The sequence below is a fragment of the Lepisma saccharinum genome, chromosome 2 (genome assembly GCF_977018435.1).
Source record: "Lepisma saccharinum chromosome 2, izLepSacc3.1, whole genome shotgun sequence".
Taxonomy (NCBI): domain Eukaryota; kingdom Metazoa; phylum Arthropoda; class Insecta; order Zygentoma; family Lepismatidae; genus Lepisma; species Lepisma saccharinum.
Window position 1 is genome coordinate 53067072 of NC_139230.1, and position 25181 is coordinate 53092252.

The following is a 25181-nucleotide window of genomic DNA, read 5'->3' on the forward strand; positions in this document are numbered from 1 at the left end:
ATTTTGCCCCAGTGTAGATTCCTGTTTGTTATGAGCGGGATGTAGGAATAACATACCTGGGAGTAATTGTTGTCGCGAATTGTATTACCTAACTGCATTGTTTCTTCGATAAACGTGTATGTGGCATGTGATGTGACGTTTATTTGTACTCTCGTTGTTCCATAGGGAGCTTTGTGGTTATTAACGCAGTAAGCATAGGCGCCGACTCCATGGGGCTTGGGGGGCTCGAGCCCCCCCCCCAATGTTAACGATGGGGGGCAGAGCCCCCCAAATAATTTTGCTTAAGAGTTCTAATGTATTATTTTGCTTCTCTTGTCAAGATTACTCTGAATTGTGCCACATGAACTTAACTTTAAATACACATTTGAAATGTTCTATACTAGACCATCACCTTTGGGCGGCTGAGACCGCTAAACCATCAACTTAGGGCGGGCTGTGACCAGAGAAAACAAAACACATGACTTATTACTATATACTAAGTATATAATTATGAGTATTGTTAAAATTTTTACTAAAAAAAGAGTTTCAAAAGACGATGTGCATGAACTAGGGTAGTGGATGGGACGTTCGGGGTACAATGGCTCTCACATGACATTCAGAACGAGATCATTGATATATTAGGAAGATCTGTTTTGCGCTCCGTGGTAGCAGATATTAAAAGTCGAGAATATTTTGCTATTATGGTTGACGAAACTTGTGACATATCCATCCGTTGACACTCAATATTCTGCATTCGAACTGTGAATAAAAATTTTGATATTTTTGAGGAATTCATGGGCTTTTATGAGATTCCGAACACTGAGACCAAAACTTAAAAAAGGGAGAGAGTGAGTCATTGATTAATTTATTTCAGTGATCGGAGACCCCCCCCCAATAATTTTGACAAGTAAGTATCGTACGATGGCGAACAGGAAAGAGGGTAGTTTGTAGCCAAGGCAGGAAAATAATCAGTAGGGTTCATGGATATTATCAAAAGGAAGCAGAAAACAGTGGTCCCTTGGTAAGTGTGCACAAAGTGCAACAGAGAGTGTTGGAAGCTTTTGGAGTGAGTACGCGAACTGTGCAGCGTATTGTTAGGGAAGGCAAAGACAGTCTTGAGGCGTCGGGTTCAACGTAATTTGAATCACCGCACAAACGAATCAAAAGGAACAGTATCACAAAGGCAATCGACGGTTGCGATAAAGATATAATAAGAAGAATTATCCTCGGGTATTATGTAAAGGGCGAATATCCAACACTGAACAAGTTTTCGTTGATTTGCATACACAAATAAGCTTTCAGTGGGGAGTTTCGTCGTTGTGGAGGATACTGAAGTACAGGGAGGTTATTTCAGTCGTTCACCGCCAGCGATACGGCCGTTCCGCGGACTCTTCATGCAACAGGTCCCGGCAAATTGCGTTCAGGAAGTCCGTAACAGAAACCGCTTGTTTTGTAATGTTTCCACTTTTCACAATTACAGTTACAATTACAATTGAAATAAGCACGTACCTTGTCGCAAGGATGCTGGAAAAGGTGTCCTCCCAAATACAAATATTTCTGGCACATTATTTCTGACATCTAATCTTAGATTAGTCATCGCTACTTTATCCTCAGTTGTCGCGACAGAGCCGGCAGCTTATCGGGGGTTGGATGAGTTGTCTGTCAGCCGCGAGAGGGCGCTTCATACGGCACGTGTCGGCAGTGATGCCAACCGTAGGGACATGTCCCTAAGCATAGGGACTTTTCACTAAATTTCGCCCGCGTAGGAACGTAGGGACAGATTTTGCCAAATGAGGGAAAACGTAGGTACTTTTTTCAATCTTGGTAAATGACATTTTATGAATTAGTTTATCTGGATACTTTAGCGAAGAGGAGAAAAAAAGAACTAACTAACAAATCTCCATCAGAATTTTGGAACATGTTATCGGTTACCAAAAACTTTCAAGGCAAGTTCCTTTTTGAAAACATTTCCACTCTCGCGAAAATAGTGCTAACATTGCCACATTCTAAAGCGGAAACGGAAAGAATATTTTCAATGTTAAGTGATACAAAAACAAAAAAGGGAAATAAAATGGGACCAGAATTGTTAAAGACTGCAGGAAATACAGCATCACCAACCAACATCTATCTCTGCACAGCAGCAGCATGTATGACTTCAAATAACATAATCAACAGTAAACGACTCAACGTTATTCATTAGGGGTGTGCGGGATCCTTTACTTTAAAAAGTCGTTAATTCTCGACGTTTTCTTCCTTGTAAGTTTCTGGAACTTATCGAAAATTGTAAGTTTTTATTCTAGAAATGCAAAAACAATCACTTAAAGTGAAAATGACTTGTAAAATTCGAGATTTCCAGTGCTTCGGGAAATTTCGAACATTTCCCGTCCCGAAAATTTTCCGACTTGGTCGGGAAATTGCAAATTTTTCAGTCCCGAATGTCGGGATTTAAAAAAATTACCGTCCCGATCCCGTCCCGACCCAAAAAATTCTGTCCCGCACACCCCTATTATTCATTAAGGCAAGAATTTCCAATACCGGACCCTTCTGTAATTTCTATGCTACGTCTTATACTCACGAAATAATTATTCGTGATGATTTATCTCAAGTTAACATGTTGGGGTGAGGGGGAAAAAATGTTAATTAACGTGTAAAAGTTGTAAAATAAGCATTTCAATTCTCGCAATGATTCTCCGTATACAAGTATGGTAGCCATATTTGTTGATATGAACAAATTACAATTAGTTACGCTGTCTACAGCGTTGCCACACTGTTGATTTCATACTTGGAGAGCATGGATTGTGTAAGAATAGCTGAAGAGAACAGTAAAAAAGTTGTTAATGTTATACAGATTGTTAGGTGGAGTGTGCAGGAGGGCTAATTAATAAACTTATTCATTTCAGTATATTGCCCAAAGAACATGCTTACATGTGACAGCGACAATCACGATGTAGAAGAACTGATTTGATTACAGGTAAATTTGGCAACATTACATCAATCATAAAATTGCAGGATACGAAAATGGCGTCTTCGATGATGTTAAAGTGCTACGAAAAAAATAATTTTTATCGGTTCGTAATCACAATTACCGCAAAACCATTCAGGAATAGCCCCACTGAGCATTCTCGGTAAGGTTAGGTTAAGTTAGGTTAGGCAAGGCAAACATAGTTAAAATTTGGGCTCGAAAAACGGGTAGCCCAACAAACCATTGACGGATAGCCCCACGAACCATTCAGGTAGAAAAAAGGTAAAGTGTTCCCCTGTGCATAGCACCACGCCATGAAGGCGTATAGGGGATGTGAGGGTAACGCCCCACACTTTCTTGATCCGGTCGTGAGTGGGGGTGATGTGATCAGCATCACGCCCCTGACCGCCTTTACCCCCCAGGGTTTCCCCCAGGTACCCATGTTATTCGACGCTGGGTAGGCGCCGGGGCCGCTTCCAGGTACGGTTAGGTTAAGTTAGGATAGGCAAATGTAAATTCGCTCCTTCATTAATTGTGGAAGCACCGAGCAGAAAGATTTGGTAAGTAAATGTGTATATTTTATCTTCTGTTTTGCATGCTCATGAGGTGATAATTTTTTTAGTCGCTTTACTTGGCGTAGGGACATTTGGTCAGTTGTAGGGACATTTTGACTACGTCTGTAGGGACATTGCCGAAAAATGGTTAGCAACACTGTCGGCTACCAGACGTCGTGAGTGTAACGTACCCTCATGCTCACTTCTGTTTGCGTTTATCAGTACGCGTCTTTTTTATACTGTGTTATTGAGTTGGTGTGCTAGTGCTTTATTGTGTGTTAATTGTTAGTCATTCATTAGTTATGTCGTTAAACAAATATAGTCTTGAACAGAGAGTTTTTATGTACGATAATTACGTGAAAACGAATTCTTGCAGAAAAGTGGTCAGGGAATTACGATAGACAGGATCTCTTGAACCTAAGAAACGTGTTGTATTGCTGTTAAAGGAGGTGATTTTCAACATCTCTTATAACACAGGAGGTTAGTGATCATCATTATTATTACTTTTAAATATCATTTTACGCTTTCGGTTTGCTTTATGCGCCGGGATGCTGTCTTCCCTTTCTGTCAACTGAAGATAAAGTAGCGACGTCTAATCTAAGATTAGATGTCAGAAATAAGGTGCCAGAAATATTTGTATTTAAGAGGACACCTTTTCCAGCATCCTTGCGACAAGGTACGTGCTTATTTCAATTGTAATTGTAACTGTAATTGTGAAAAGTGGAAACATTAGAAAACAAGCGGTTTCTGTTACGGACTTCCTGAACGCAATTTGCCGGGACCTGTTGCATGAAGAGTCCGCCGAACGGCCGAATCGCTGGCGGTGAACGACTGAAATAACCTCCCTGTATATGGGGTTCAAGTACAAAAACAGCAATGACGGTAGACGATTTCTGATGGAAAGAGCCGATATAGTTACAGCCAGAGTAACGTTTTTGCGAAAAATGGATCTTCTAAAAAATAAGGAACCTTTGCCCTATATAGGTATTTCATTTTGATGAAACGTACATACATCAGAATTACGTTCCAACGAAAAACCGTGGGTAAAGGTGGGTGCATTATTGTTTGTCAGGTAGGTTCCAGTCACACTGGTTTTCTACAGTAATGTAAATTAGTTTTCAGTGGTTTTTGCAGTTTTTAGATCCGCTTGACGAAAGGAACATCAAAGACGCAGTGATTGTAATGGACAATGCTATAGCTACCATTCGGTACAGTTGGAAATAATTCCTACAACGTATACACTTGATATCGTACACTTATCGGTATTCTACTGACCACAAGATGGGGATAATACGCATTCTCAGGCCATACGCGAACAATGGGACGTTTGTATTTCATGGTTCTTTCGATTTCAACTCGCCTTTCCCGTTACTCTGGCAACGCTGCAGTCTCTCTCTCTAACCGGCCTGTCTCGTTGCGCTGGATAGGTCGTTTCCCCGCTCTCCACTTCCCCTGCCAGCTTCTAGAGCGCACGCCGTAACAACTGAAAAGAGCTATAGTGAAAAGCGACATGGTGTGAAATCTCCCTTAGTACACCACTGTCATCGTCACCTCGAAGGGGCATCTCGTGTTGACTACAGAAGTAAAATGTCTCCTCAACCGGTGGGAGTGCCCCTCAGTTTTCTTCTTTCTGCTTTATATTCTGTGCTTGTTAATTAAACAGGCAACATCTTACGGTTTGACATACTCAGGACATGTACTATGTAGACATTTTAACGAAAAATTAGTCGAAGTCAAAGATTGCTCGGTTGCTCAGTTGGTAGATCAATGGCGCGGTATGCCACAGCCCTGATTCGGGTCCTGGTAGAGCCTGCAATTTCCACGTCGAACCAAGTAGGCTTAAACAAAATTATTTTTTTATGGCACGACTAAATCATTACTTTGATTTTCAGTTGATTGATCTGTGCAGCTTATTTATTTTTTAATAAACCGCTCCAATACCCGGTACTGCTGAAATATTCACTTTAGAGAGAGACCTTTGATCTTTTCGACCCTCGACCCGAACTAGCACTACACTGAGGATCCGAAAGTTCCGCTGTCGTCAATGTCTTCAGCTTTGGACCCGAACTGGAACTAGTAGTAGACTTCGTTACTTTACGGTATATAGTCCCTTTCATTTTCGAATCACTAGATCATATAAAGCTACCAATGGGCACTGACTGATCACTAATCGACTGTATGAACTGTCACACTTACCTTTGAAGTCTCATTAACTGATTCTGTTATAAGTTCGACTCCTTCTCTTATTCAAGAACGTTCCCTCTCGCGCTTTCCAGAGATTAAAAAATTACAGTGAATCGCCCTACGTGTGGCGCTACGTTTACAGCTTCCAAATGCTGACAAGTCTTTACATAGTGCTGCGACAACACCGAAAGCGCAAGAAAAGTCTTCGTGCAATATTATCAACAACAGGGTTATAGAACATTCTCCGTCTTGCCTCGATAATCTTCTTAAATTATTGTCACATTATTCAAGAAGCCAAAAACCTAATTTTATTTAGTGTAAACTGAAAAATTTCCTGGGAGGGTAGGGGGCTCGAACCCCTTGATTCCCATCTTGGATACATGCTATTAACAATAACAGGGTTATAGAACATTCTCCGTCTTGCCTCGATAATTATTTCTCTCCTTAAATTATCGTCACACTATTTTATTCAACACCACAAGAAACCAAAATCCTCCTTTTATTTAGTGTAAACCGAAAACTTTCTGGGGGGACTCGAGCTCCCTAAACCCCCCTTGGATACGTGCCTGACACTGTTGTTAATGTTCATGGTTAGGGAGCAGCAAAGGTGCCCATCCCCCAAGATCTATGACGCACTCCCCCCAAAAGGTAGAACATTCGTCCCGACCCCCCCCCCTTTATTCCATATTATTTTGGTCAGACAAAATTTGCGGAACAATATAATACAGACATAAAATTTATTTATATATGTTTACTTTAGGTACTTTAGGCTCACTTTCATGTTTGCTAACATAAAACGTATAAAACTGGTCAGGTTCACTCCTATTGTTAGTGTACTGAGTGTATTGAACCTTATTCTTCACAGTTTGAAGAATCTTGCATTACTGCGAAGAACAACCCCTCCCCTTTTCCCTTTCCAAATCGATTCTAAAGAGGTGGTGTTTCATTTCAACCCCATCGCCACGACCATCCACAGGTAGGTAGAAAAAACTGTATATAATAACCATAACTAAAAATCAATAACAAGTCAATCAAACGAAACGACTCCCCCCCCCATTTTTGTGTGAAGATATATAGAATTAGTATATGTCCCCCAAAAATTCCCATGACGTAGGCGCGTCATGAATCTCCCTGTGGACACCCCTTGGGGAGCAGGGAATAATAATAATATAATTAAATAACCAAAACCTCAAACGATAATTAAGGGTGCCAAACCAAGGACAAGTCAGATAGCACCTCAGAAACTATCAACTGAAGCCGATTGGTTGCTTGACTCTCGTATACATTATTGCGTCAAACGTTTCTGTAGGAAAGGTTATACCTCGTGGACTATAACTTGCATAGCCTCTGTTTACATTTATTTAATTCACAATTTTAATGTGAAATTCCATTAAGTACATGTGTGTTCAGCTTATGTTTTCAATCTGCTTGTAAAGCAATAAAGTTAATATCAAATTTATGGGTGACATTGGGATCAAGATTACACACCCCCCGAATCATATAACAATTATATGGAATATGAATTTGCACATATTATTTAAAGCACTGAAAATTACACCAGAAATCATTTAAGGAGATGGGATCTTTTCTATCCGACCCTTCAAAGCTAATATCACTAAATTTTATGAACCATTAGTAAAAGTCTTATTTAATATATTTCCAACAGATATTCTGAAAATGTATATTCTGCACAGTGTGTCAAGTAACTTTTCTTTCAGAATAATCTCCCGATTATAGAAAAAAATGTCTAAGTTTGTTGAACACCACTTTATAATGGGATATGCTAATCACGATTAGACCAAAGGGATCTGAACTACTGTGCTCTGTGCCTCTACAGAGAATTGGTCTTGATTACAAGGCGACAGCTTTACCACTACGCCATCTGGGAGATCCTGTGTAGATTGTGACTGCTGAGTGTCTGCCTATCTGGCTGTCTTTTTCTCTGCGCCTCATTCTCCTCTCTCTCAATCTGTCTGTCTGTCTATCTCTCTCTCTCTCTCTCTCTCTCTCTCTCTCTCTCTCTCTCTCTCTCTCTCTCTCTATCTGCCGGTCAGAATACTATCTGTCTGCCGCCCTCAGTGGCGAAGTGGTCAGCGCAGTGCGCTATGACGCCAGGGGTCCCGGGTTCGAATCCTGGTTAGCACATGGATGTTTGTGTTTGTCCCAATGAGAAATATAGAACATTTAGTAAAAATTGATGTTTGATAACTGAGGAGAAAGCTAATAACGAGGGATACTACCTCTTAGGGGTATTTCTTAAATAAAAGAAATAAAAAAATAAAAGATAAGTGGTTAACACAGCGCGCTACGCCTTGTAATTGAAGGATCGCGGGTTCGATACCCGGTGGTGGTACATAGTGGTTCGGATCTCACTTTAAAATGTAGGTCCAGTCCCGATTAGCCTTACTGTGCATAAAGTGGACTTAAAATACCAACTCAATCAAGACACCAGAGGTCCCGGGTTCGAATCCCGGCCCGGGCGTGGATGCTCTTTGTGAGTGACCTTTCATCAATTTCATCATATTATCACTCATCCTCATCTTCGCGGTTAGCCAAACAAGTGGAAGAAATGCGAAGTAAAATGAACCAAATCAAGCAATCAATCTATGTCTATCTGTTAGTCTCTCTTGTAATGTTTTAAAGTTAAAACAGATTTAAAGTGTTGTCACCCCCCGCCACATTCATTTCTATGATGTTGCTGTGCATTTCGGATATATATATATATTTTTTAAAAAAAAAACAGAATTCAATTCTTCCACTTATCTCCGATTACTTCTAGATCAAAATGCACTTTACATACGTGAAAATATTTTGCAACGATTTCCATAATTATTAGATGAGAAACATGCAGCAACGCAGGACGTAAATTTGAAATGGAGTACAACAACCATGGGCTTCCAGTGTCATCAACATTGGATGTGAGAAAGCAGATTTATTTTAGGTATTTGTTTAACTACACCCTCTCTGGAGTCTGTGGAGCAAGGCCGCGCATATCGGTAGAGAAGCGGATAATGCGAGTTGGCGGAGCAAAGCTGTGCACGCCGCTGCAAATGGCTGGTAGCTGCACTCGCTTCTACTCTCACGCGTTCATTGGTCGAGCCCTCTGGAGTCGCTACTTGCGCAGGAACTTGTGTTCGTTCACTTGCTGCAGAGATTCCCAGGACAGAGTATCGCTCATTTTCCTCTTTTTTATGTTTCTCATGTTTTCATTTCTCCAGAACAACTTCCACTCAATTATGCCAGAGTTCATTAATTCAGAGTTTTTAAGTCAACTTTATGTACAGCTAGGCTAATCGAGACTAGACACAGTTCAAAATAGGGTCAGAAACATTATGTGCATCCACCTGGTATCGAACCCGGAATTCCTTGATTACAGGGCGACGATGTTACCGCTACAGCATCGGGAGAGTCTATTAAAAGTTTGCATTTTATGTTAATGAAAATTTTTTGAAACTTCTGCAACGTTGCAACCACACCGACCCTATATTTTATACATTCTCGTAATTTTTTTGTGAAGTGAACAAGACAATCGTGTTAAGAGTAGTGTGCACTAGAATCGAAGTCCAAATTTCTCGGCCGAAATGAAAATGTTTTTGGAATCTGACTTAAAAAAACTTCTGGAAGTGCAACTCACGGTATAACGAAGTTTATTAATACTGAAGTGTTATATCGAATCGAATATAAGTTATGGACATCTGCTTAAAATTAGAAAAAGCGGGAGGGGTAAAAATCACCCCTACCTTCACCGTTTCTTTAATAACTATCCCTTTTTTCTTACTTCTTCCTCGAAATTTTGTGACCTTTTATAATTCTTTGTCCTACAAAATATTGAAATCTACAAAATATAATTTATTTCTGTGAAATTTCATGTTATACACCTAGAACAGAGGGAGGGGTCAATTTGACCCCTGTAAAGTTTCATTTATGCGTGCTGTAATATCAGCGTTAGGTTGCGGTTCGTGTTCAACCTGTCTTTAGCATATTCCCACTTGTTACAGTTTACATGTCGTCATGTAGATAGTGTTCTTGGACCGGGAAGGACGTCTCCGAACATGTCTCATCAAGTAGCAGTTTCTCGTGGTCAAATGGTGCATATTCTGGAGTGTTCAGTTGTTGATGATTATAATTTTTATTTATCAAAATGTATCATAAGCCACTAAACAGTTTGATTATAATACATAAAGCACAGAATATAATATAAATTAAAAATATATTCCAATTCAAAAATAATTTGAATTTTAAATGCATTTCTTATGAGGGATCAAAATGACCCCTTTCCGCTGTTCTAGGGGGTATAAGATCCTTCGCCGTTCTGATGTTAAAAAGCTTTTTTTACAAAAAGCACCAATCCAGGCGAACGGGTGATTATCGGATTTTGGGCCATTTTGTTTGGCATTCTTTCATAGTAAACGCCACTGGAGCGGGGTCAGGCTTTCTTTCCCTAGAAGCGGAGGTTCCACATTAATATAATCCAGAGTTTCATGTTTCTCGGTTACCCAGAAATACCTTTTTTATTTATTTATTTATTTTTTTATTTATTTTTTACAAAAGGCGCCTATCCAGGTAAACGGGTGATTATCGAATTTTAGGCCAGATTTTAGCATTCTTTCATACTAAACGCCACTGGAGCGGGGTGACGCTTTTTTCCCTAGAAGTGGAGATCCGACATTACCACAATACAGAGTTTCGTCTTTCTCGGTTACCCAGAAATACCTTTGTTTGACAAATGGCGCCAATCCAGGCGAACGGGTGATATACTATATAACCTATCTCAATGATTGTGGTATTTGTGTGAGACAACAACAACAATCGCCTCATTTTTATCTTCTGTCGTGCTGGCGAGTGTTGGTGCAGTGGAGGCACTGCATATGATTTATTGATTTGATGATGATGTGGAACATTTCAGAATCCATCGGCACAGCTGGTGTCCACCTCGAGGAAGGTGACTTAGTAAGCGAAGAAGACCAACTGAATCTAACCGGTTCAAAAGAATGCGGCTGCTGCAATAATGAGCATAGGAAGGTTTCCCCACGAGACTGTTTCACCGTGTGTATAAGTTATATATCCACACACCCCAACACTCTCTCAAGATTTTCAGAACATCACCCTAAAATGTTTCACAAAAGTCCAATTTATGGCCATTTTGAAGCTAAACTTACCCTAACATTCCCTAAAATCGAACTTATGCCTCCAGTTCGAAAATTCTTCAAGAACTTCTGGTGCTTGTTCATCTCTTTCATCAAAATAGTTGTCAAACCAACGAGGCTCTGTCATCTGGAGCCAGCGTAATTCTTCGGTAGGGCTTTTTTGTTCTCTCCGTGTTTATGCGATTGTACTTTCATCGATTACATCTTATCGCCATTTAACCTCATCTTCTCGATTAACCAAAAAGTGGCAGATAAGCAAAGTAAAATAAAGCTAATTAATCAAGGTAAAGAATGGAGATAAAGTAACCAAGAATACAATCATACCTTCTTCAATATAATTTTCCTTTCGATATTTTTCCAGCGTAGGTCTTTATCACACTCTACATAACAGAAATATAGGTTTTCATTGCAATCATATGAACGTGTATCTAAACTATTTCTTCTATAGGGACCGGACCCCGTGGAGGAGTGTTTAGCACATCGCGCTACGACGCCAGGGGTCTTGGGTTCGAATCCCGGCCTGGGCATGGATGTTTGTGAGTGTCCATTCATCATGTCATCACTCAACCCCATCTTTGCAAGTTAACCAAAAGTGGCACAAAAAGCGAAGTAAAATAAAGCAAATAAAAAAATCTTCTATAGGGGCTATCCACGGGTAAACAAAATCGATAGCACAGCAACTTCCGATTCACTGCCGCTGGGTAATTCAAAGATTACGGCCCGTTTCGCCTTATCTAGTTTCGCCTTATTGCGTTTTCACCTCCCCCATACTTGTGGCATCGCTTCTATTTTTGTTTATCAGATGAAATGGGTCATACAAAATACTTAATGACGAGGAGAAGAAGATATATATGGACAAAGTAGAGGGTTTTCCTCATCCATTGGATGAGCAACTAGGAAGTAATACGGGATTATTCCAGGATGAGATCAGTTAGCTGACTGTCGTTACATTTGGCGATATTTGTAGCCTACACATTTAATAGAAAGTAATTTTTCCTTCACAGCGCAAGCGCTTAACCCTTAACTAGACGAGCGGGGGTAAAGTTGACCCCTAAAGTCCGCCCGGCTAAAGAATGGACTTGAGGAAACCGAGACTTTCCGCCTCCAGTTCAAGGGGGGAAAAGCTGTGTTGCTACCGGTTGCTACACGCCTGATTCTTGTACAATCCTCCACGACACATCTTCCTGTCAACAAGCTTGCTTCGCTCTCATTTCAGTAAGAGGCAGGAAATCTGAGCCCATTCGCTTGCTGCGCTGCGGCAACCATTAGACTTTGCCGTGCTTGGCCTTGTTGAGGCTGCCACCTGTTTCGAAATCGGCTCGAAACGAAAAATTTGGCAACGCCTCACCACGGCAACTGGAGAAAGCCTATTGGTTCAGCGACTCACGTGATCCTCCTTGGCTTTCGACAGAAAAGATAAAAATAGAATTTCCAAGTCCATTCTCTGGCCGGAACAACTGTAGGTAGGGTTTTTCAAATACCCAGACACTAGTGGGTTGGCCACACTGCTAGCATTTCTAGTACCTCAAGGTCACTTCCTTGAGTGTGCGAGTGACTGCAGCAAGGTATGTATGCTTTCGTCAAAATGCCTAGAAAACAATATTACATACTTCTTCACTATTGGAAAAGAATAAGAAAATTGTCCTTGGTGGGGATCGAACCTAGATCTCACTGGTGAAAGCTCTGTACGCTAACCAACACTCTATCAATAACACCATGTTTTCTTTTTCCAGTTAGTCTGTTTCCTTCCTCAACACCTGAAGACGAAAATGCATCTTAATTTCTCTCATAATTGTTTCATTGTCTATTAATAAAAACCACGTATGTCCAAAATAGACGCATTCTTTCTGTGAAAAATCCCATGTTTCGCACATCGTGCTTCTCCATTTACTGTTATTTGGACATCCACTTGGAAGTTAAAACTTAGCTTGGTGTGTTTGTTTTCACGTGCATGTGTGTGTGAGAAGAGTGGTGTGCACGTGTGTTCGATATTTTTCTGGGTATTATTTTCGTTTAAAGCATTAATATAATTGTAAAATATGAAATTTACTGTAATGCAAGGAGTGAAAATATAAACCCAGTCCGTCAGGTTCGTTCCGAAACAACATTAAATAATGGAACGTAACGTGGACCGAGTATTATTGCATGTCGAGAACACGAGACATTGCGATCGACAATCTTCATCTCGTATTTCTCTTTGGCATCACTACTCAATTTACAGAGATGTATACCCGTGACTGGTATACAAGCCGCAGAATTGCAATGCTGGTTGGGTTGTCTAGTTACAAGGCGCTTGGTGGTCAGACATGGATGGCTTGCTTCAGTGATTCTTCAATAGGGTCGTTACAACCCAGAAGTGTCCGTGACTGTACATAGAAATAATACAGAGAGGATTTGTAAGGGAAAGAGATGCCAAATGGACGGATGAAGTAGAAGTTACTTCTCTTCGCTGGATCTCTCCGTGGAGGCCAACAAAATCTGGGACCAGAACGGCTTTGGTGTTGAAGTTTTCTACACCACCATGTCGCTATAGCAGTTCTTGTTTTGCTGCGTTGTATTCGATTTGATAACAAGCATGGTCGTCAGCAGATTGACAAGTTTGCACCTTTTCGAGATGTTTTTGAGACATTTGTTGCCAACTGCGAGTTTAATGCAGTAGTACATGGCGAGCAAACCGGCCCAGTATGACCTGAAAATTTTCACTCTTTCTGAAGTCAAAACAGTATAGCTATACTACGTTGGATCTCAAGCTGCAGGGCCTTATGTACAGTCAAACCGTCCTCAAGATGTAGTTTTACGTTTGGTGAGGCCAATGTAGAACACTGACCGAAACGTAACAGCTGACAATTTGTTTTCCAGTGTACCCCTGGTAGAGAGTTTCTTACATAGAGGGACCACATATGTTGGTACCTTGCGTAAGAATAAAACAGAACATATTGTACAATTCACCATAGTGACGCGAGACGGCTCCACCAATGAAGACGTGAGAGGAACGGGTTGCGTGAAGATTGGGGAGAGCGACTGCAGTTACCAGCCTTCTCAGTAGTGTGTACTGCTTCGCTCTGCCCATTTGATTTCCACCACTTTTCTGTCGCTATGCACTACCTTGCCTCAGAGATAGCAGAGACAGGGTATAAATTGGGAGATTTCCGGGATCGAAAATATTAAAAATTATTCGACACTGAAATTTTTTAATTATACACCCAACTTAACCCTCAGGTGATGATTGATTTTTGCATTTCTGGAATAAAAACTGCTAATTTCAATAAATTCCGGACACTAATAGAATAAAGAAATATGTAGGGAATAAACCACTTTCGAACACTATTATTTAGAATTTCGCGAGAGAGAGAGAGAGAATTAAGGATAAATCCACAGAACATGAACAGCAGCTATTACATTCGCTCATCTTGTTTATGAGCTGAAGTCTGAGTAGTTGCAAGTATTTAGAAGATTATCTAGATTTTGTAAGTTCTTTCATATATCATAAGGGAGCTTCTTTATCTGTACCTTCACTGCTCCTGTTGCGGCCTCCATTTATACAGAAATCTGTGACTGTAATCATGCAAATTTCCTTCGCATCTACATCAAAGGTCAACAGCTCCCAAGTTTTGGAAACGAAGGGGAGTTTTATTGCTTCGGCCGGAGATGGAATGTACTGTAGGCACTGTGATTGAATAGTGTGCAATTTTTTGTGTGATATAAATATCTGTATCATCTAAAGCAGTATGGAGTGTGTAAGGGTTGATTTCAGTACCAGTAAATTAACACTTCAAGAGATATTTTAAAAGATGTAGAAAAATGTAGTATTTGCATGATATTTATAAATTTTATGTAATTAATGACCCTCCCCCACACATAATTTACCTTCATTTAATACTGTTCAGTTTTTGAAAAATGGAATTGGTTTACAAAGCCCCCTGATAACCCGTGAGCCCCCCCCCCACCCCCCTGGAGATAAATTCTAGCTACGGGCCTGGACCGAATTTTTCCCATGTCCCGACTTACTGCGGAGTCTACTGCTACTAATGGGCTTCCAAATTTCACGCTTGACAACTTGAATGCAATAATTTAGATCTCAAGGAAATGGATGAAGAGAGATCTGTGAAAGATTGTTTAGCCCTGAACATAGTTTACATCCTACTGCTACACAATCATTCGTTCCTTTCCAATATGACCCAATCTTAACTCCCTTTAGCGGCATGTTGTGAACCTACAGACCGGAAGTTGTTGTGCTACAACAATGGCGTCCGCACGAAGACACTTTCTTCCGGTAGATATCCCCCTATACCAGTGGTGTATGTTGAGTCCGTCCTGGACTACCTCACTATGATACGTGGTCCTAGGCTATGGAGGAAGGGAGATTAGACTCGCCTAAACCCATGGTATAAGTGGTTAGACAAATCCATTTTGCTTGTTCGTGACGTCTTCAAGGAAGCCACGTTGCCATCCCAACGGCAGCCAGGTTGCAAACTTCTAAGAATTCGGGTTGTCAACTCCTAAGAATTCAAATTGCCAAATCCTAAGAATTCATGTTGCCAACTCCTAAGAATTCATGTTGCCAACTCCTAAGAATTCAGGTTCCCAACTCTTAAGAATTCAGGTTGCCAACTCCTAAGAATTCATGTTGCCAACTCCTAAGAATTCAGGTTGCCAACTCCTAAGAATTCATGTTGCCAACTCCTAAGATTTCAGGTTGCCAACTCCTAAGAATTCATGTTGCCAACTCCTAAGAATTCAGGTTGCCAACTCATAAGAATTCAGGTTGCCAACTTCAGAAACATATAATCCTCTTATTGAAATGAGTAAGTTTTTTTCACAGTTGCTAATCGACCTTTTCTTCTGTATTTTACTCTCTAGGTGTCAAGCTTCGCAGATAGCCTAGCTATCCTAGAATATACGCTCCTGCCCTATACTCTGTCCCTGGAATCTCTGGATCTCCACCCACTCTTTGCCATTATGTGCGGCCTTGCTTCACAGATTCCAGAGACAGGGTGTAGTTTCACAGTATGCAATTTTCTCTAAAGATTCGTCCAACTACATCAGTATCCTCGTCATCTCCGTGTCTTCTTTCTTCCCTCAGGTACCTGGGGCTTGTTGGAGTTTCTCCACTGGATCATCCACCGCAACTGGGCGAGATGTCTACGCAGCTTGAAGCAGACGAGAACGGGGAGGCGGACAGCCCCCACGTGGCCCACACGGTGTGCAGTTCTCTACCAGGCTTAGAGGCGCAGCAGATAGAAGTGTGCAAAACGCACCCCGACACCATCCGCTCTGTATCCGTCGGTGCCGGTCGGGGCATCAAGGAGTGCCAGTATCAGTTCCGGAACGAGCGGTGGAACTGCACAACCACCCAGAACAAAGATCGAGTGTTTGGATACATAATGCAGAGAGGTGAGTATCCTGTGGCGTGCATTCTACACTCTGTCCGGTAATTACTGGAGCAAGCGAACGAAAGCAAGTCTGTGCGAAAGTAGAGACAATGAACGCGTGAAAGGGGAAGTGAGCGCTGCTGCAGCTACCAGCCGTTTGAAACGGTGCCATTCGCTTTCTCCCCTTCTCTACCGTTATGCGCTGCCTTGCTCCGCAGATTCCCTAGACTCTATTCCAGGAATCTCTGGAGCAAGGTCGTGCATAACGGCAAGGAAGTGGAGAAAGAGGCTGGGCAGAGCGAAGCAAAACACGCTCCTGCCAACGGCTGGTAGCTGCAGTCGCTTTCCCCCCTCCCGCAATCTCACGTATTCATTGGTCGAGCCCTCTAAAGTTACTACTTGCACAGAGTTTATTGTTTTCCGGGTTTCGAACTTGAGAATCCCTGACTTCGTATGATAACCATTCCGCCGTCGAGGCTAACAGAGATGTTATTTGGAACACGGAGTAGCGAACGTAGAAATACTCTAAAATTAAAATGTAGGGTTAACGTATCTAGAGTATGATCCTTCGCTTATACCATCATTGTCAACCGTTTCATGTCTGTCACAATACGAGAAGTTAAATGAACAGAGGACAAACAAAACGAAAACATAAACAAGGAATTTTGCAATGACGCCAACCGCCTATTATGTATGCAACCCAAAAGGCATTATCGTCCGGCGGGCAATTGGCATCTCACATTTTATGCATTATTTTACAATGTTTTTCGAAGTACAGAACAGGATTTTGTAAACATACTAAAAAACGCATTAAATTCTCTTGAAGGATAAACGCAATTATGATCGAACGAACTTCACCTGCCTGAACTTGAAGAGGAAGTGATGGGCGAGATATATGAAATATGAAGCCCACAGGGAAAGAACGTGCTTTGTCCATTTTCTTGATTTTACAGGAGAGCACGTTATTTCCTTGTTATGAGCACGTTCTTTACCTGTATACGCAACCAAAACCTCTTCGTAATGGATGGAAAAAGCACGTTCTATTATTGTACAGTTCCTAGTTAGAAAGAACCTTCACAGAGTTATTTGATAGCACCTTTACCTAAATTTGGCTAAAAATAGACAAAGCAAGTTCTTTCCCTGTGGTCTTCATATTCCATCTCGACATTGGGCGGTAGGTTTTTTGACAATTTGCACTTCGAAGCTACAAGTCAACAAGGAATGTCTCGAAATACAATACCTAACTTGTTTTTTTACCCCAGACGAGGTTTCGAGAAGAAGAGAAGAGTTGGTGTTTTAAGTCCACTTTGTGCACAGTAAGGCTAATCGGGACTGGACCTACAGTTTAAAGTGGGATCCGAACCACTTGTGCCTCCACCGGGTATCGAACCCGGGACCCCTTGATTACAAGGTAATGACGCTACCACTGCGCCATGGGGGAGGCCCACGAGGTTTCGAGTTCGAGTCGAGAGCATGGGAGTTTCTTTGCTAGTGTCAAAATTTCATCTAATCATCATTCCTCATCATCTTCACGATTAGCCTAAAGATATAGAAAAGTGACTTAAGAGAATAAAAAAAATACACTCCCCCATCACCCTTTACATCTACCTAGATACTCTATATAAAATCAGACGTGTACATTTAAATCACTCTATTCCTATCTTTTCTCCTGAACCAATTTTTTTAAGAAAAATTAAAATATCACAGGGGAACCATGCGCTGTTTGATGAAACTTCACTATGTTGCATCATATAATTAATTTACAGTCGGTATTCTTTTATCCACATTCAAAGTTAATATGTGGCATGGACTCGCAATAGATTTAGAAAATAATGGGCCAGAACGTGTAATCTGTATATCTGATTACAGATTTTAAAAGCAATATGTCAATCTATCTTTTATACAATGCTCACAACAATGACATAATGGAAAATATCCGGAGGTGTGATATTATGAACGAAAAAAGGACGTGACGTAAAACAGCAAGATTGGAGCCGATCTTTGTAGTGGAGTGGTTAGCCAGGGGTCCCGAGTTCCAATCCCAGTCCGGGCATCGGTGTTCTTTGTTCTTTCTTCATCTGTTTCATCATGCCATCGCTTATCCACATCGTTCTGTCACTACATTGCATTAATCAATTATGGGATCAAGAGAGGAACAGAATAGATGAGACAAAAATGCGAATGAAAGAACATTCGGAGAGCAGATACGGTGGATTATGCATTAGTACAGGTAATAGAAAGGTCCTAGAAACATCTTACGCAATGTTCACGTGATGTGTGCGTCACTGTAGAGTTTGTAGCAATAGAACAGCTCAGAAGCGGACATGGTCACAACAGAAACGGGATTCCTCAACGGCCATCACTGCTGTGCACCTGTTTGGCAAAGACTCGAGAGGTGATCGATGAGAGCTTGGTGGATTCATCGCCCCTCTTCACTTAGGGCAATCTCCAGTTTTGGAAGAGTTGAGGGAGGTGACAGCCTATCTGCAATCCACATGCCAAATCCATCCCAGCCATGTTCAATGAGAGTAAAGTCTGGTCAGCATGCTGGCCACTTCATACACTCGATCCCCTCATTCTGTAGCCCATTGTCCACCAACAGAAATTTGTGAGAACGGGTATTATCGTCCATTTAAGGAACACATCACCAATTGTACCTACGCACGTCATGACAAGAGGTCTGAGGATCTCTGAGGGCTGTCAAACCGCCATTTTGAATGACGTGGAGGTCTGTGCGTCCACCAATACTGATTACAGTATACCATCAGTTCACCACCACCATATTGGGATGTTTCTTGCACAAAAGCAGGAATATTGCATGTTCGATGTTCACTCCATACTTGGACATTGATTGTCAGGCTGGAGACTCATCGAAGGAAAGCACCCGACTCCATTCAATGTGCCCCCGATTGCGATGTTCCTCAGCCCAGTTTCTGTGGACTGTATGGTGTTGTGTGGTTAAAGGAACACACACCATAGGTCTTCGTGCATAGAGGCCACCGTCACAATTCTTCAATTCCTATGGAAATATGACTTGGATGGTTTGATCTTAGTGGTTGAGAACATGGCAGTTTGAATCTAAATCTCTTATATTAATTTGGTGTCATGGACTGTCCACATATTTCTAACTTTCCTCCACTGACACAGTATATTATTTATTTGTATCTACAGTATATATGGTATTTTTTAACCCATGGCATACTCACCATGGGACATGGCATGGGGTTACATCAAATCAATTTCCGAAGTGAGTGAAAATTTGGCAAAATATAAACTTCTAAACAAAAGAAAAAGAAAATAGTCTTGTAGTTTTAAACTTTGATGATAAGAAACCTTTGTCTTTTATACAGGGAGCAAAGAAACAGCATTCATATATGCAGTTACAAGCGCAGGAGTAGTCCATGCTGTAACTCAAGCTTGCAGCTCAGGAAATTTAACTGAATGCAGCTGCGATTCATCGAAACAGGGATTGTCAACACCCGAAGGATGGCGGTGGGGTGGCTGTAGGTGAGTAAGTCCACTAAATGTTCTTTCTTGTTTCTCAACAGTGCTTTGAGGTAACATTATCTGGTACGGGCATTGTTAGATGTGTTCTAATTCTTATTTTAGGATAGTCACAATTTAAAGGATAAACAGATGAAAATAGTGATGAGAGAAACATCCATGCCTTCGGGGTTTGTATCTGAGACCTCTGCCTTCGTAGTACATCAATAACATCACCATGGCCACTCTGCCCTGGAGGCTGGTAGTTAGAAGTGTGTAACACTTGCAACTGGACAGGGCTTAATGCTTATATAAAAATTAATTTATGGGTTGAACCAATTTAAATGTATCCCACAAGTGTAAAATGAAATATAGTTCAAGTCAATAAGATTATTAAATTAATTACTTAATTTCTTTGAAGAACTTTTACATTGTAAAATTTAATGTTAATTTTAATTGCATTCATCATTGTGGTAGAATTCGTATGTAGGTAAAAGTGATAAAATGGTGGTATAATTTTAATATACGTGAATTTTCTTCACAAAATATTTTTCTGTGAGCATGGGAAGATTTATAGGTGTGTAATATATACATACCTATAAACTACAAACTACAATCCCAGGAAAAAATAAAAAATGTTATTGTAACCAAATCAATTATTATTACGGTCAATTTGTAATGACTCAAGTGAGTGTGTATGCATGTGTTAGTAAGCATTTATTATAAAAAAATAGAAATGTACTAACCATTATGTAGTAGAGTAAAGTCACTTTGCAGTAACTCTATTCTTTAGGCTCCCAAGATACTGTGCGAGTAGCGAAAATAGTGTTGGTAAAGGTTTTCTATGTGTAGGGAGCAGGCGCGGAGCGTCCACGTAAGCCGTGTAAGCCTGGTTTACACTTTATTAGTTCTAGTAAATTGTATGTAATTATATGGCAAAATTCGTAAACAACAAAGTACAACTCGAGTCGACACCAGTGTTCGAGATCCTGTTTGTTAGATTGCAACACTTCCGCACCAGGCGGCAGCGCATGGGAACTCCAACCTTTTGCTTGTGGAAAGTTGTAAGCCATCTAAATTTTGCCTTACAAATTGCTGACCGCAAGCGAGCAGTGCCTACCCTATCTGGGTGGAGAAGAGCGGGCCAAAACCCTACGTGTGTAAACCTTCGGTCAAAGGCTAACAGCAGTGTTGCAAACCTCCTGTTTAGAATAAGTGTTGTTCATGGACGACCGCAGTATTTCTTTCCACCAGGGAGGGAGAATTAAGCAAAGTATTTTTTCCAGGGATGGGGGTAAACTAGGCATATTTCCCCCATAATAGAGTTGCCTCCTCAATAGATACTACAGTCGGGACGCGCTAGCAATCGGCGTGGAACCACCCGCTCTGGCAGTGACGCGGCGTTGCCGGATTTACCTACTTCAGGATTTTCACGAGCCCGGATTTACCTACTTCAGGATTTTCACGAGCCCACAGAAACACGTGTAGGAAGGATTAAACATCTGGTTAAACAGTCAACAACGGGGCCCTTCCATTGTTTTCATTCCGACTTTGTTCATATTTGAAGGAACAACGTTAACTACTTCCGTTCTTTTATTCATTTTTTATGTTTATACACACAGGTAGCTCGAAAACACATGTATCATTAATGTTACGAAAATCGAGCAATTACCAAGCGTTTCGTTGTAATTTATTGAACTCTGTATTGCCAGAGCCTGTATTCTCATGTAGCTTCCCAAATTATCTAACTTCACACACCCACATGTGCCTCCCCGATGGTACAGTGGTAGGGTAAGCGTCGTCACCTTGTAATCAAGTAGTCCTGGGTTTGACACCCTGTCAAGGCACATAGTGGTTCGGATCCCACTTCCAACTGTAGGTCCATTCCAGATTAGCCGTAGTGTGCATAAAGTGGACTTTAAAACACCAACTCAATCAATCAATTCACATACAATTGATTTGTTCTTGATAAATTCTTCTCCGTAATACAGTAACTCAGTTCTGTGAAATTCTGTTTTAGAAGTGAATTTTTGTAGGTTCCGCAAAATATAATTTAAAAACGTGTTAACGAAACCAAGTTGTACGCAATTTGTTTATACGTAATTCGTCCTAATTTTCAAGAAATACATTTAATTTGTACGTTCTGAAGCTTCAACAATGTTACAGAAGTATGAATTCCAAGTATTTACAAAACAAAGGGCGAGTTTCGTATAAAAAAACAATAGGCGGGTATACCTGCGGTCGGTATCGAGTTGGGCAAAAGACGAACGCCGCGGCGTGACAAAGAATTCAAAGAGGGCGGTATGAAATCAAAGGAGAACGATTTGCCACAGTTGTTCATAACACAAGACTCATTTTCTTTTGTTGGTAATTGTGATACGATACAACACAAGTGAAGAGATGCCGGTAGCTGATGCTTGCAATGTACCATATTAAAAACACAACAAAGGTTCTTTCAGTGAAGGTTTTCGGTTGCTGTGTAGAGCAGGAAGAGAAAATGTTTCATGCTTGCCAGAAAGTAAAATTCACACGGGAAGTTAACGTTAACCTACAAGAAAGTTCAGATTCAAACTTCTAGATACGTACGTGCTTAATTTCGCGTGACGTTTTATTTTTTCCCGAGCTTGCCAACAGCTGATTAGCCTGTCCGCCTGTTTCTGCGAACGTGGCAACGTAGAAAACCCCCAGCCACATGGCAGCCAACGAGGAGACAGAATTTGGTCACGTTCTGCCGTTTTGCGTTCTGATTGCACACCGCTTCTTATCGCGGCCCGACTGTAATTCAATTTAAAGTTAACATTTCTCTGCAACATCCTTACAATAATTAACATAATTTGGTGTGACTGAAATTAAGTAATATGTATGAAATATATTATTTTATTGTTGACATTCATTTTCCAGAAAATACCTCCTCCCCTTGCCCCTTCTGGACATCCATGGCGTCGTTTGAACTCCGAACTTATGCTATATACTACTAAATTGTTCTGGGATCTACATATTATTAATATTAATTTATAACAAAAACATAAATATTAATACGAATGATTCAACCAACGGGGTAGGTTCGACGTTACATGCCAAATGTTTGAGAAAATTCAACTAGCATGAACAGCGACCCTCGTGTTTAATATATATCCCAACTTACAAACACAAACGACTTTTTTAACTTGTGCGAGATTAAGCACCATTGTGCTTGGGTTGGCTTCACTGGCTAACCGTGAATACGTGCCAGCGAGAGACAGGTCCTGCAAGAGGAGGAAGCTCCAGCGTCGACGGGTATGAGTGGTTGGCTGTAAAGGAAATTTGAGCCAGTGGTGTTTCAAGGAGGATTTTTCCAGGAACAGGGAATTCGGAAGCAAAAACTATCAGGAAGGGAAAAAGGAGAAACACCTAAAAACGAACGGGGAAAACCAGACTGAACTAAACACTTGTTTCTGTTTTTCGCTGGTAGGAGATATATTAATATCTCTGTTTTTTGTTTATGTTTGAACTCAGCTGGTAGTATTTGAGCTAACAAGTTCAAAACGTTTTTACAAATTAAATGTTTAATGAAAACTGAAGATTGAACCAGTTTTAAAAAGCTCATATCAAATGTGAACCAAATATTATTAATGAGGCCTACATTCAATTACATAGTCCGTGATTGAGACACTCTTCGAACAACATACGAAAAGTCTGTTTATGGTATTTTAGGTGCTAGATTTGGTTTAACACTACCATAAGAAAGCACTTGTAGGTAGGCCCACCCCTTCTCTAGCAGGCATGGTAACAGAAACGAAAAATAAGGTGCACCAATTTTGTGATTCATGGTACGAAGCTGGTTATGCGATTGTAAAAAGAATTCAGCACTTTTCTGTTTGTTTCTGTTTTCTTCTCTTTAGTATCCTTATTTCTTATTTTATCTAACTTTGCATATTTTTCATCGTTAGTTTACAAGACTGACGTTATTTTCAGTTGAAATGTAGGAGATACACAGCCTACCAAAGAAAACACCAGGTCCAGGGATTTATCCAGAATTTTTAATCTGGTGTAGTGTAACTTCGATTGTAAGGAGTGTAAGGTTAAATTTAGTGCTAAAATTAGGGTTTTGTGAAAAATTCCGGAAGTGTTCTGAAAAAAATGAGGGTGTGTGTGTGTGGATAATTCACTGACCATGCCAGCCCAAAAATAAGCACATCCTGCTAGGCTTACACTGTTGGAAAGGTCATGCTTCGCCACTGGTAGGGAGAGATTTTTGTTTTGGGGTGATTTCATTACTTTTTTTTGTTTGTGCATAGTACCATATTACGTACTTTAAGGATGAGTGAAGTTTTACAGTTTTATCATGTAAGTGTAGATAGAATAATTATTCTGAACATATATTGCTTTTAGTTGTAAAGATGTGGTATTTGTAGGTTTTTGAGGTTTTTGTTATTGGTGGTATCCTTCCCTAAACTGACATACGTCAATAATTGGGTTCCATAAACCATTGTGCCAGATAAAAGTGCCCTAGATGCTGAATGTATTTTTTGTGAAGGACTTTATTATGAAGATGCCAGTGGTGATTGTGTAGCATGTGCAATCTTTGAGCTCATGTTCAATGTGCAGGTGGTGCAGAACATGGCATTTACATCTGTGATTTCTGAAAAATTAAAATTTTCTTTCATGTTGTTTAAGGGAATTGTTTTAATCTCTAATAGAAACCATTAAATTATTACGAAATAAGACTTGTAATGCAAACGATATCATCACAAATACTAAAATACGTGGGGTGAGTGCCACGATCACCCACAAATAATGGTATAGTAACAGACCTGACCGCAAGTAGCACCGGGTTAAAAATTGCATTTTTTTTTTATTATTTAGAATGAAATGTCTCAAATTTAGACTTGATTTTTCAAACTAACTCCTATACTTTTATAAAAACGGGACAAATAGTATTTTTTTGAATAACATCAATGGGATGATCAGGACATGGCTCTGAAACGTAACTGTCCTGGTCAAAACAGGATGTTAGTCACCCTATAAAATATGCATTTATATATATTACATAACATTGCCAGAATGATCCAGAGACACTGAAATGAGTTTTTATTCTTAAGGAATATATCTTTTCATAAAGATAAAAAGCCCTTACCCCCTCAATATATGCAGAAATCTGCCTCCCAATTTTCACCTCTTAACTGTAAATCATCCCGCTTTAATATTGTATTATTATTGCAATATTAGATATATATTGAATATTCCTAAAATAAACTATTTTGCAATCACAGAGTGCATAGATGGTTGATTGATTTGTTGATTGTAAGTCCACTTTATGCACAGATAGACTAATTGGAACTGGACCTACAGTTTAAAGTGGGAACTGAACCACTATGTGCCTCCACCCAGGGGTACCTGTCCCCCCCTAAGGCCTATGATGCACTCCCCCAAAAAGGTAGAACATTTCCCCACTCCCCCTCCCCTATATGCCAAATTATTTTGGTCAGACAAAATTCGTGGAACAATATAATACAGACAG

The 25181-nt window shown here is 40.4% G+C and overlaps 1 protein-coding gene across 1 annotated transcript in view; it reads left to right on the plus strand.

Moving 5' to 3' along the window:
* LOC145984033 (protein Wnt-16-like) overlaps positions 1–25181 on the plus strand; it is a 176024-nt gene that overhangs the window by 127108 nt on the left and 23735 nt on the right. The window contains exons 2-3 of the mRNA XM_083117367.1: positions 15910–16220; positions 19549–19705. Of these exons, the coding sequence (XP_082973493.1) occupies positions 15910–16220; positions 19549–19705 (468 nt within the window). The remainder of the gene's footprint in view (positions 1–15909; positions 16221–19548; positions 19706–25181) is intronic.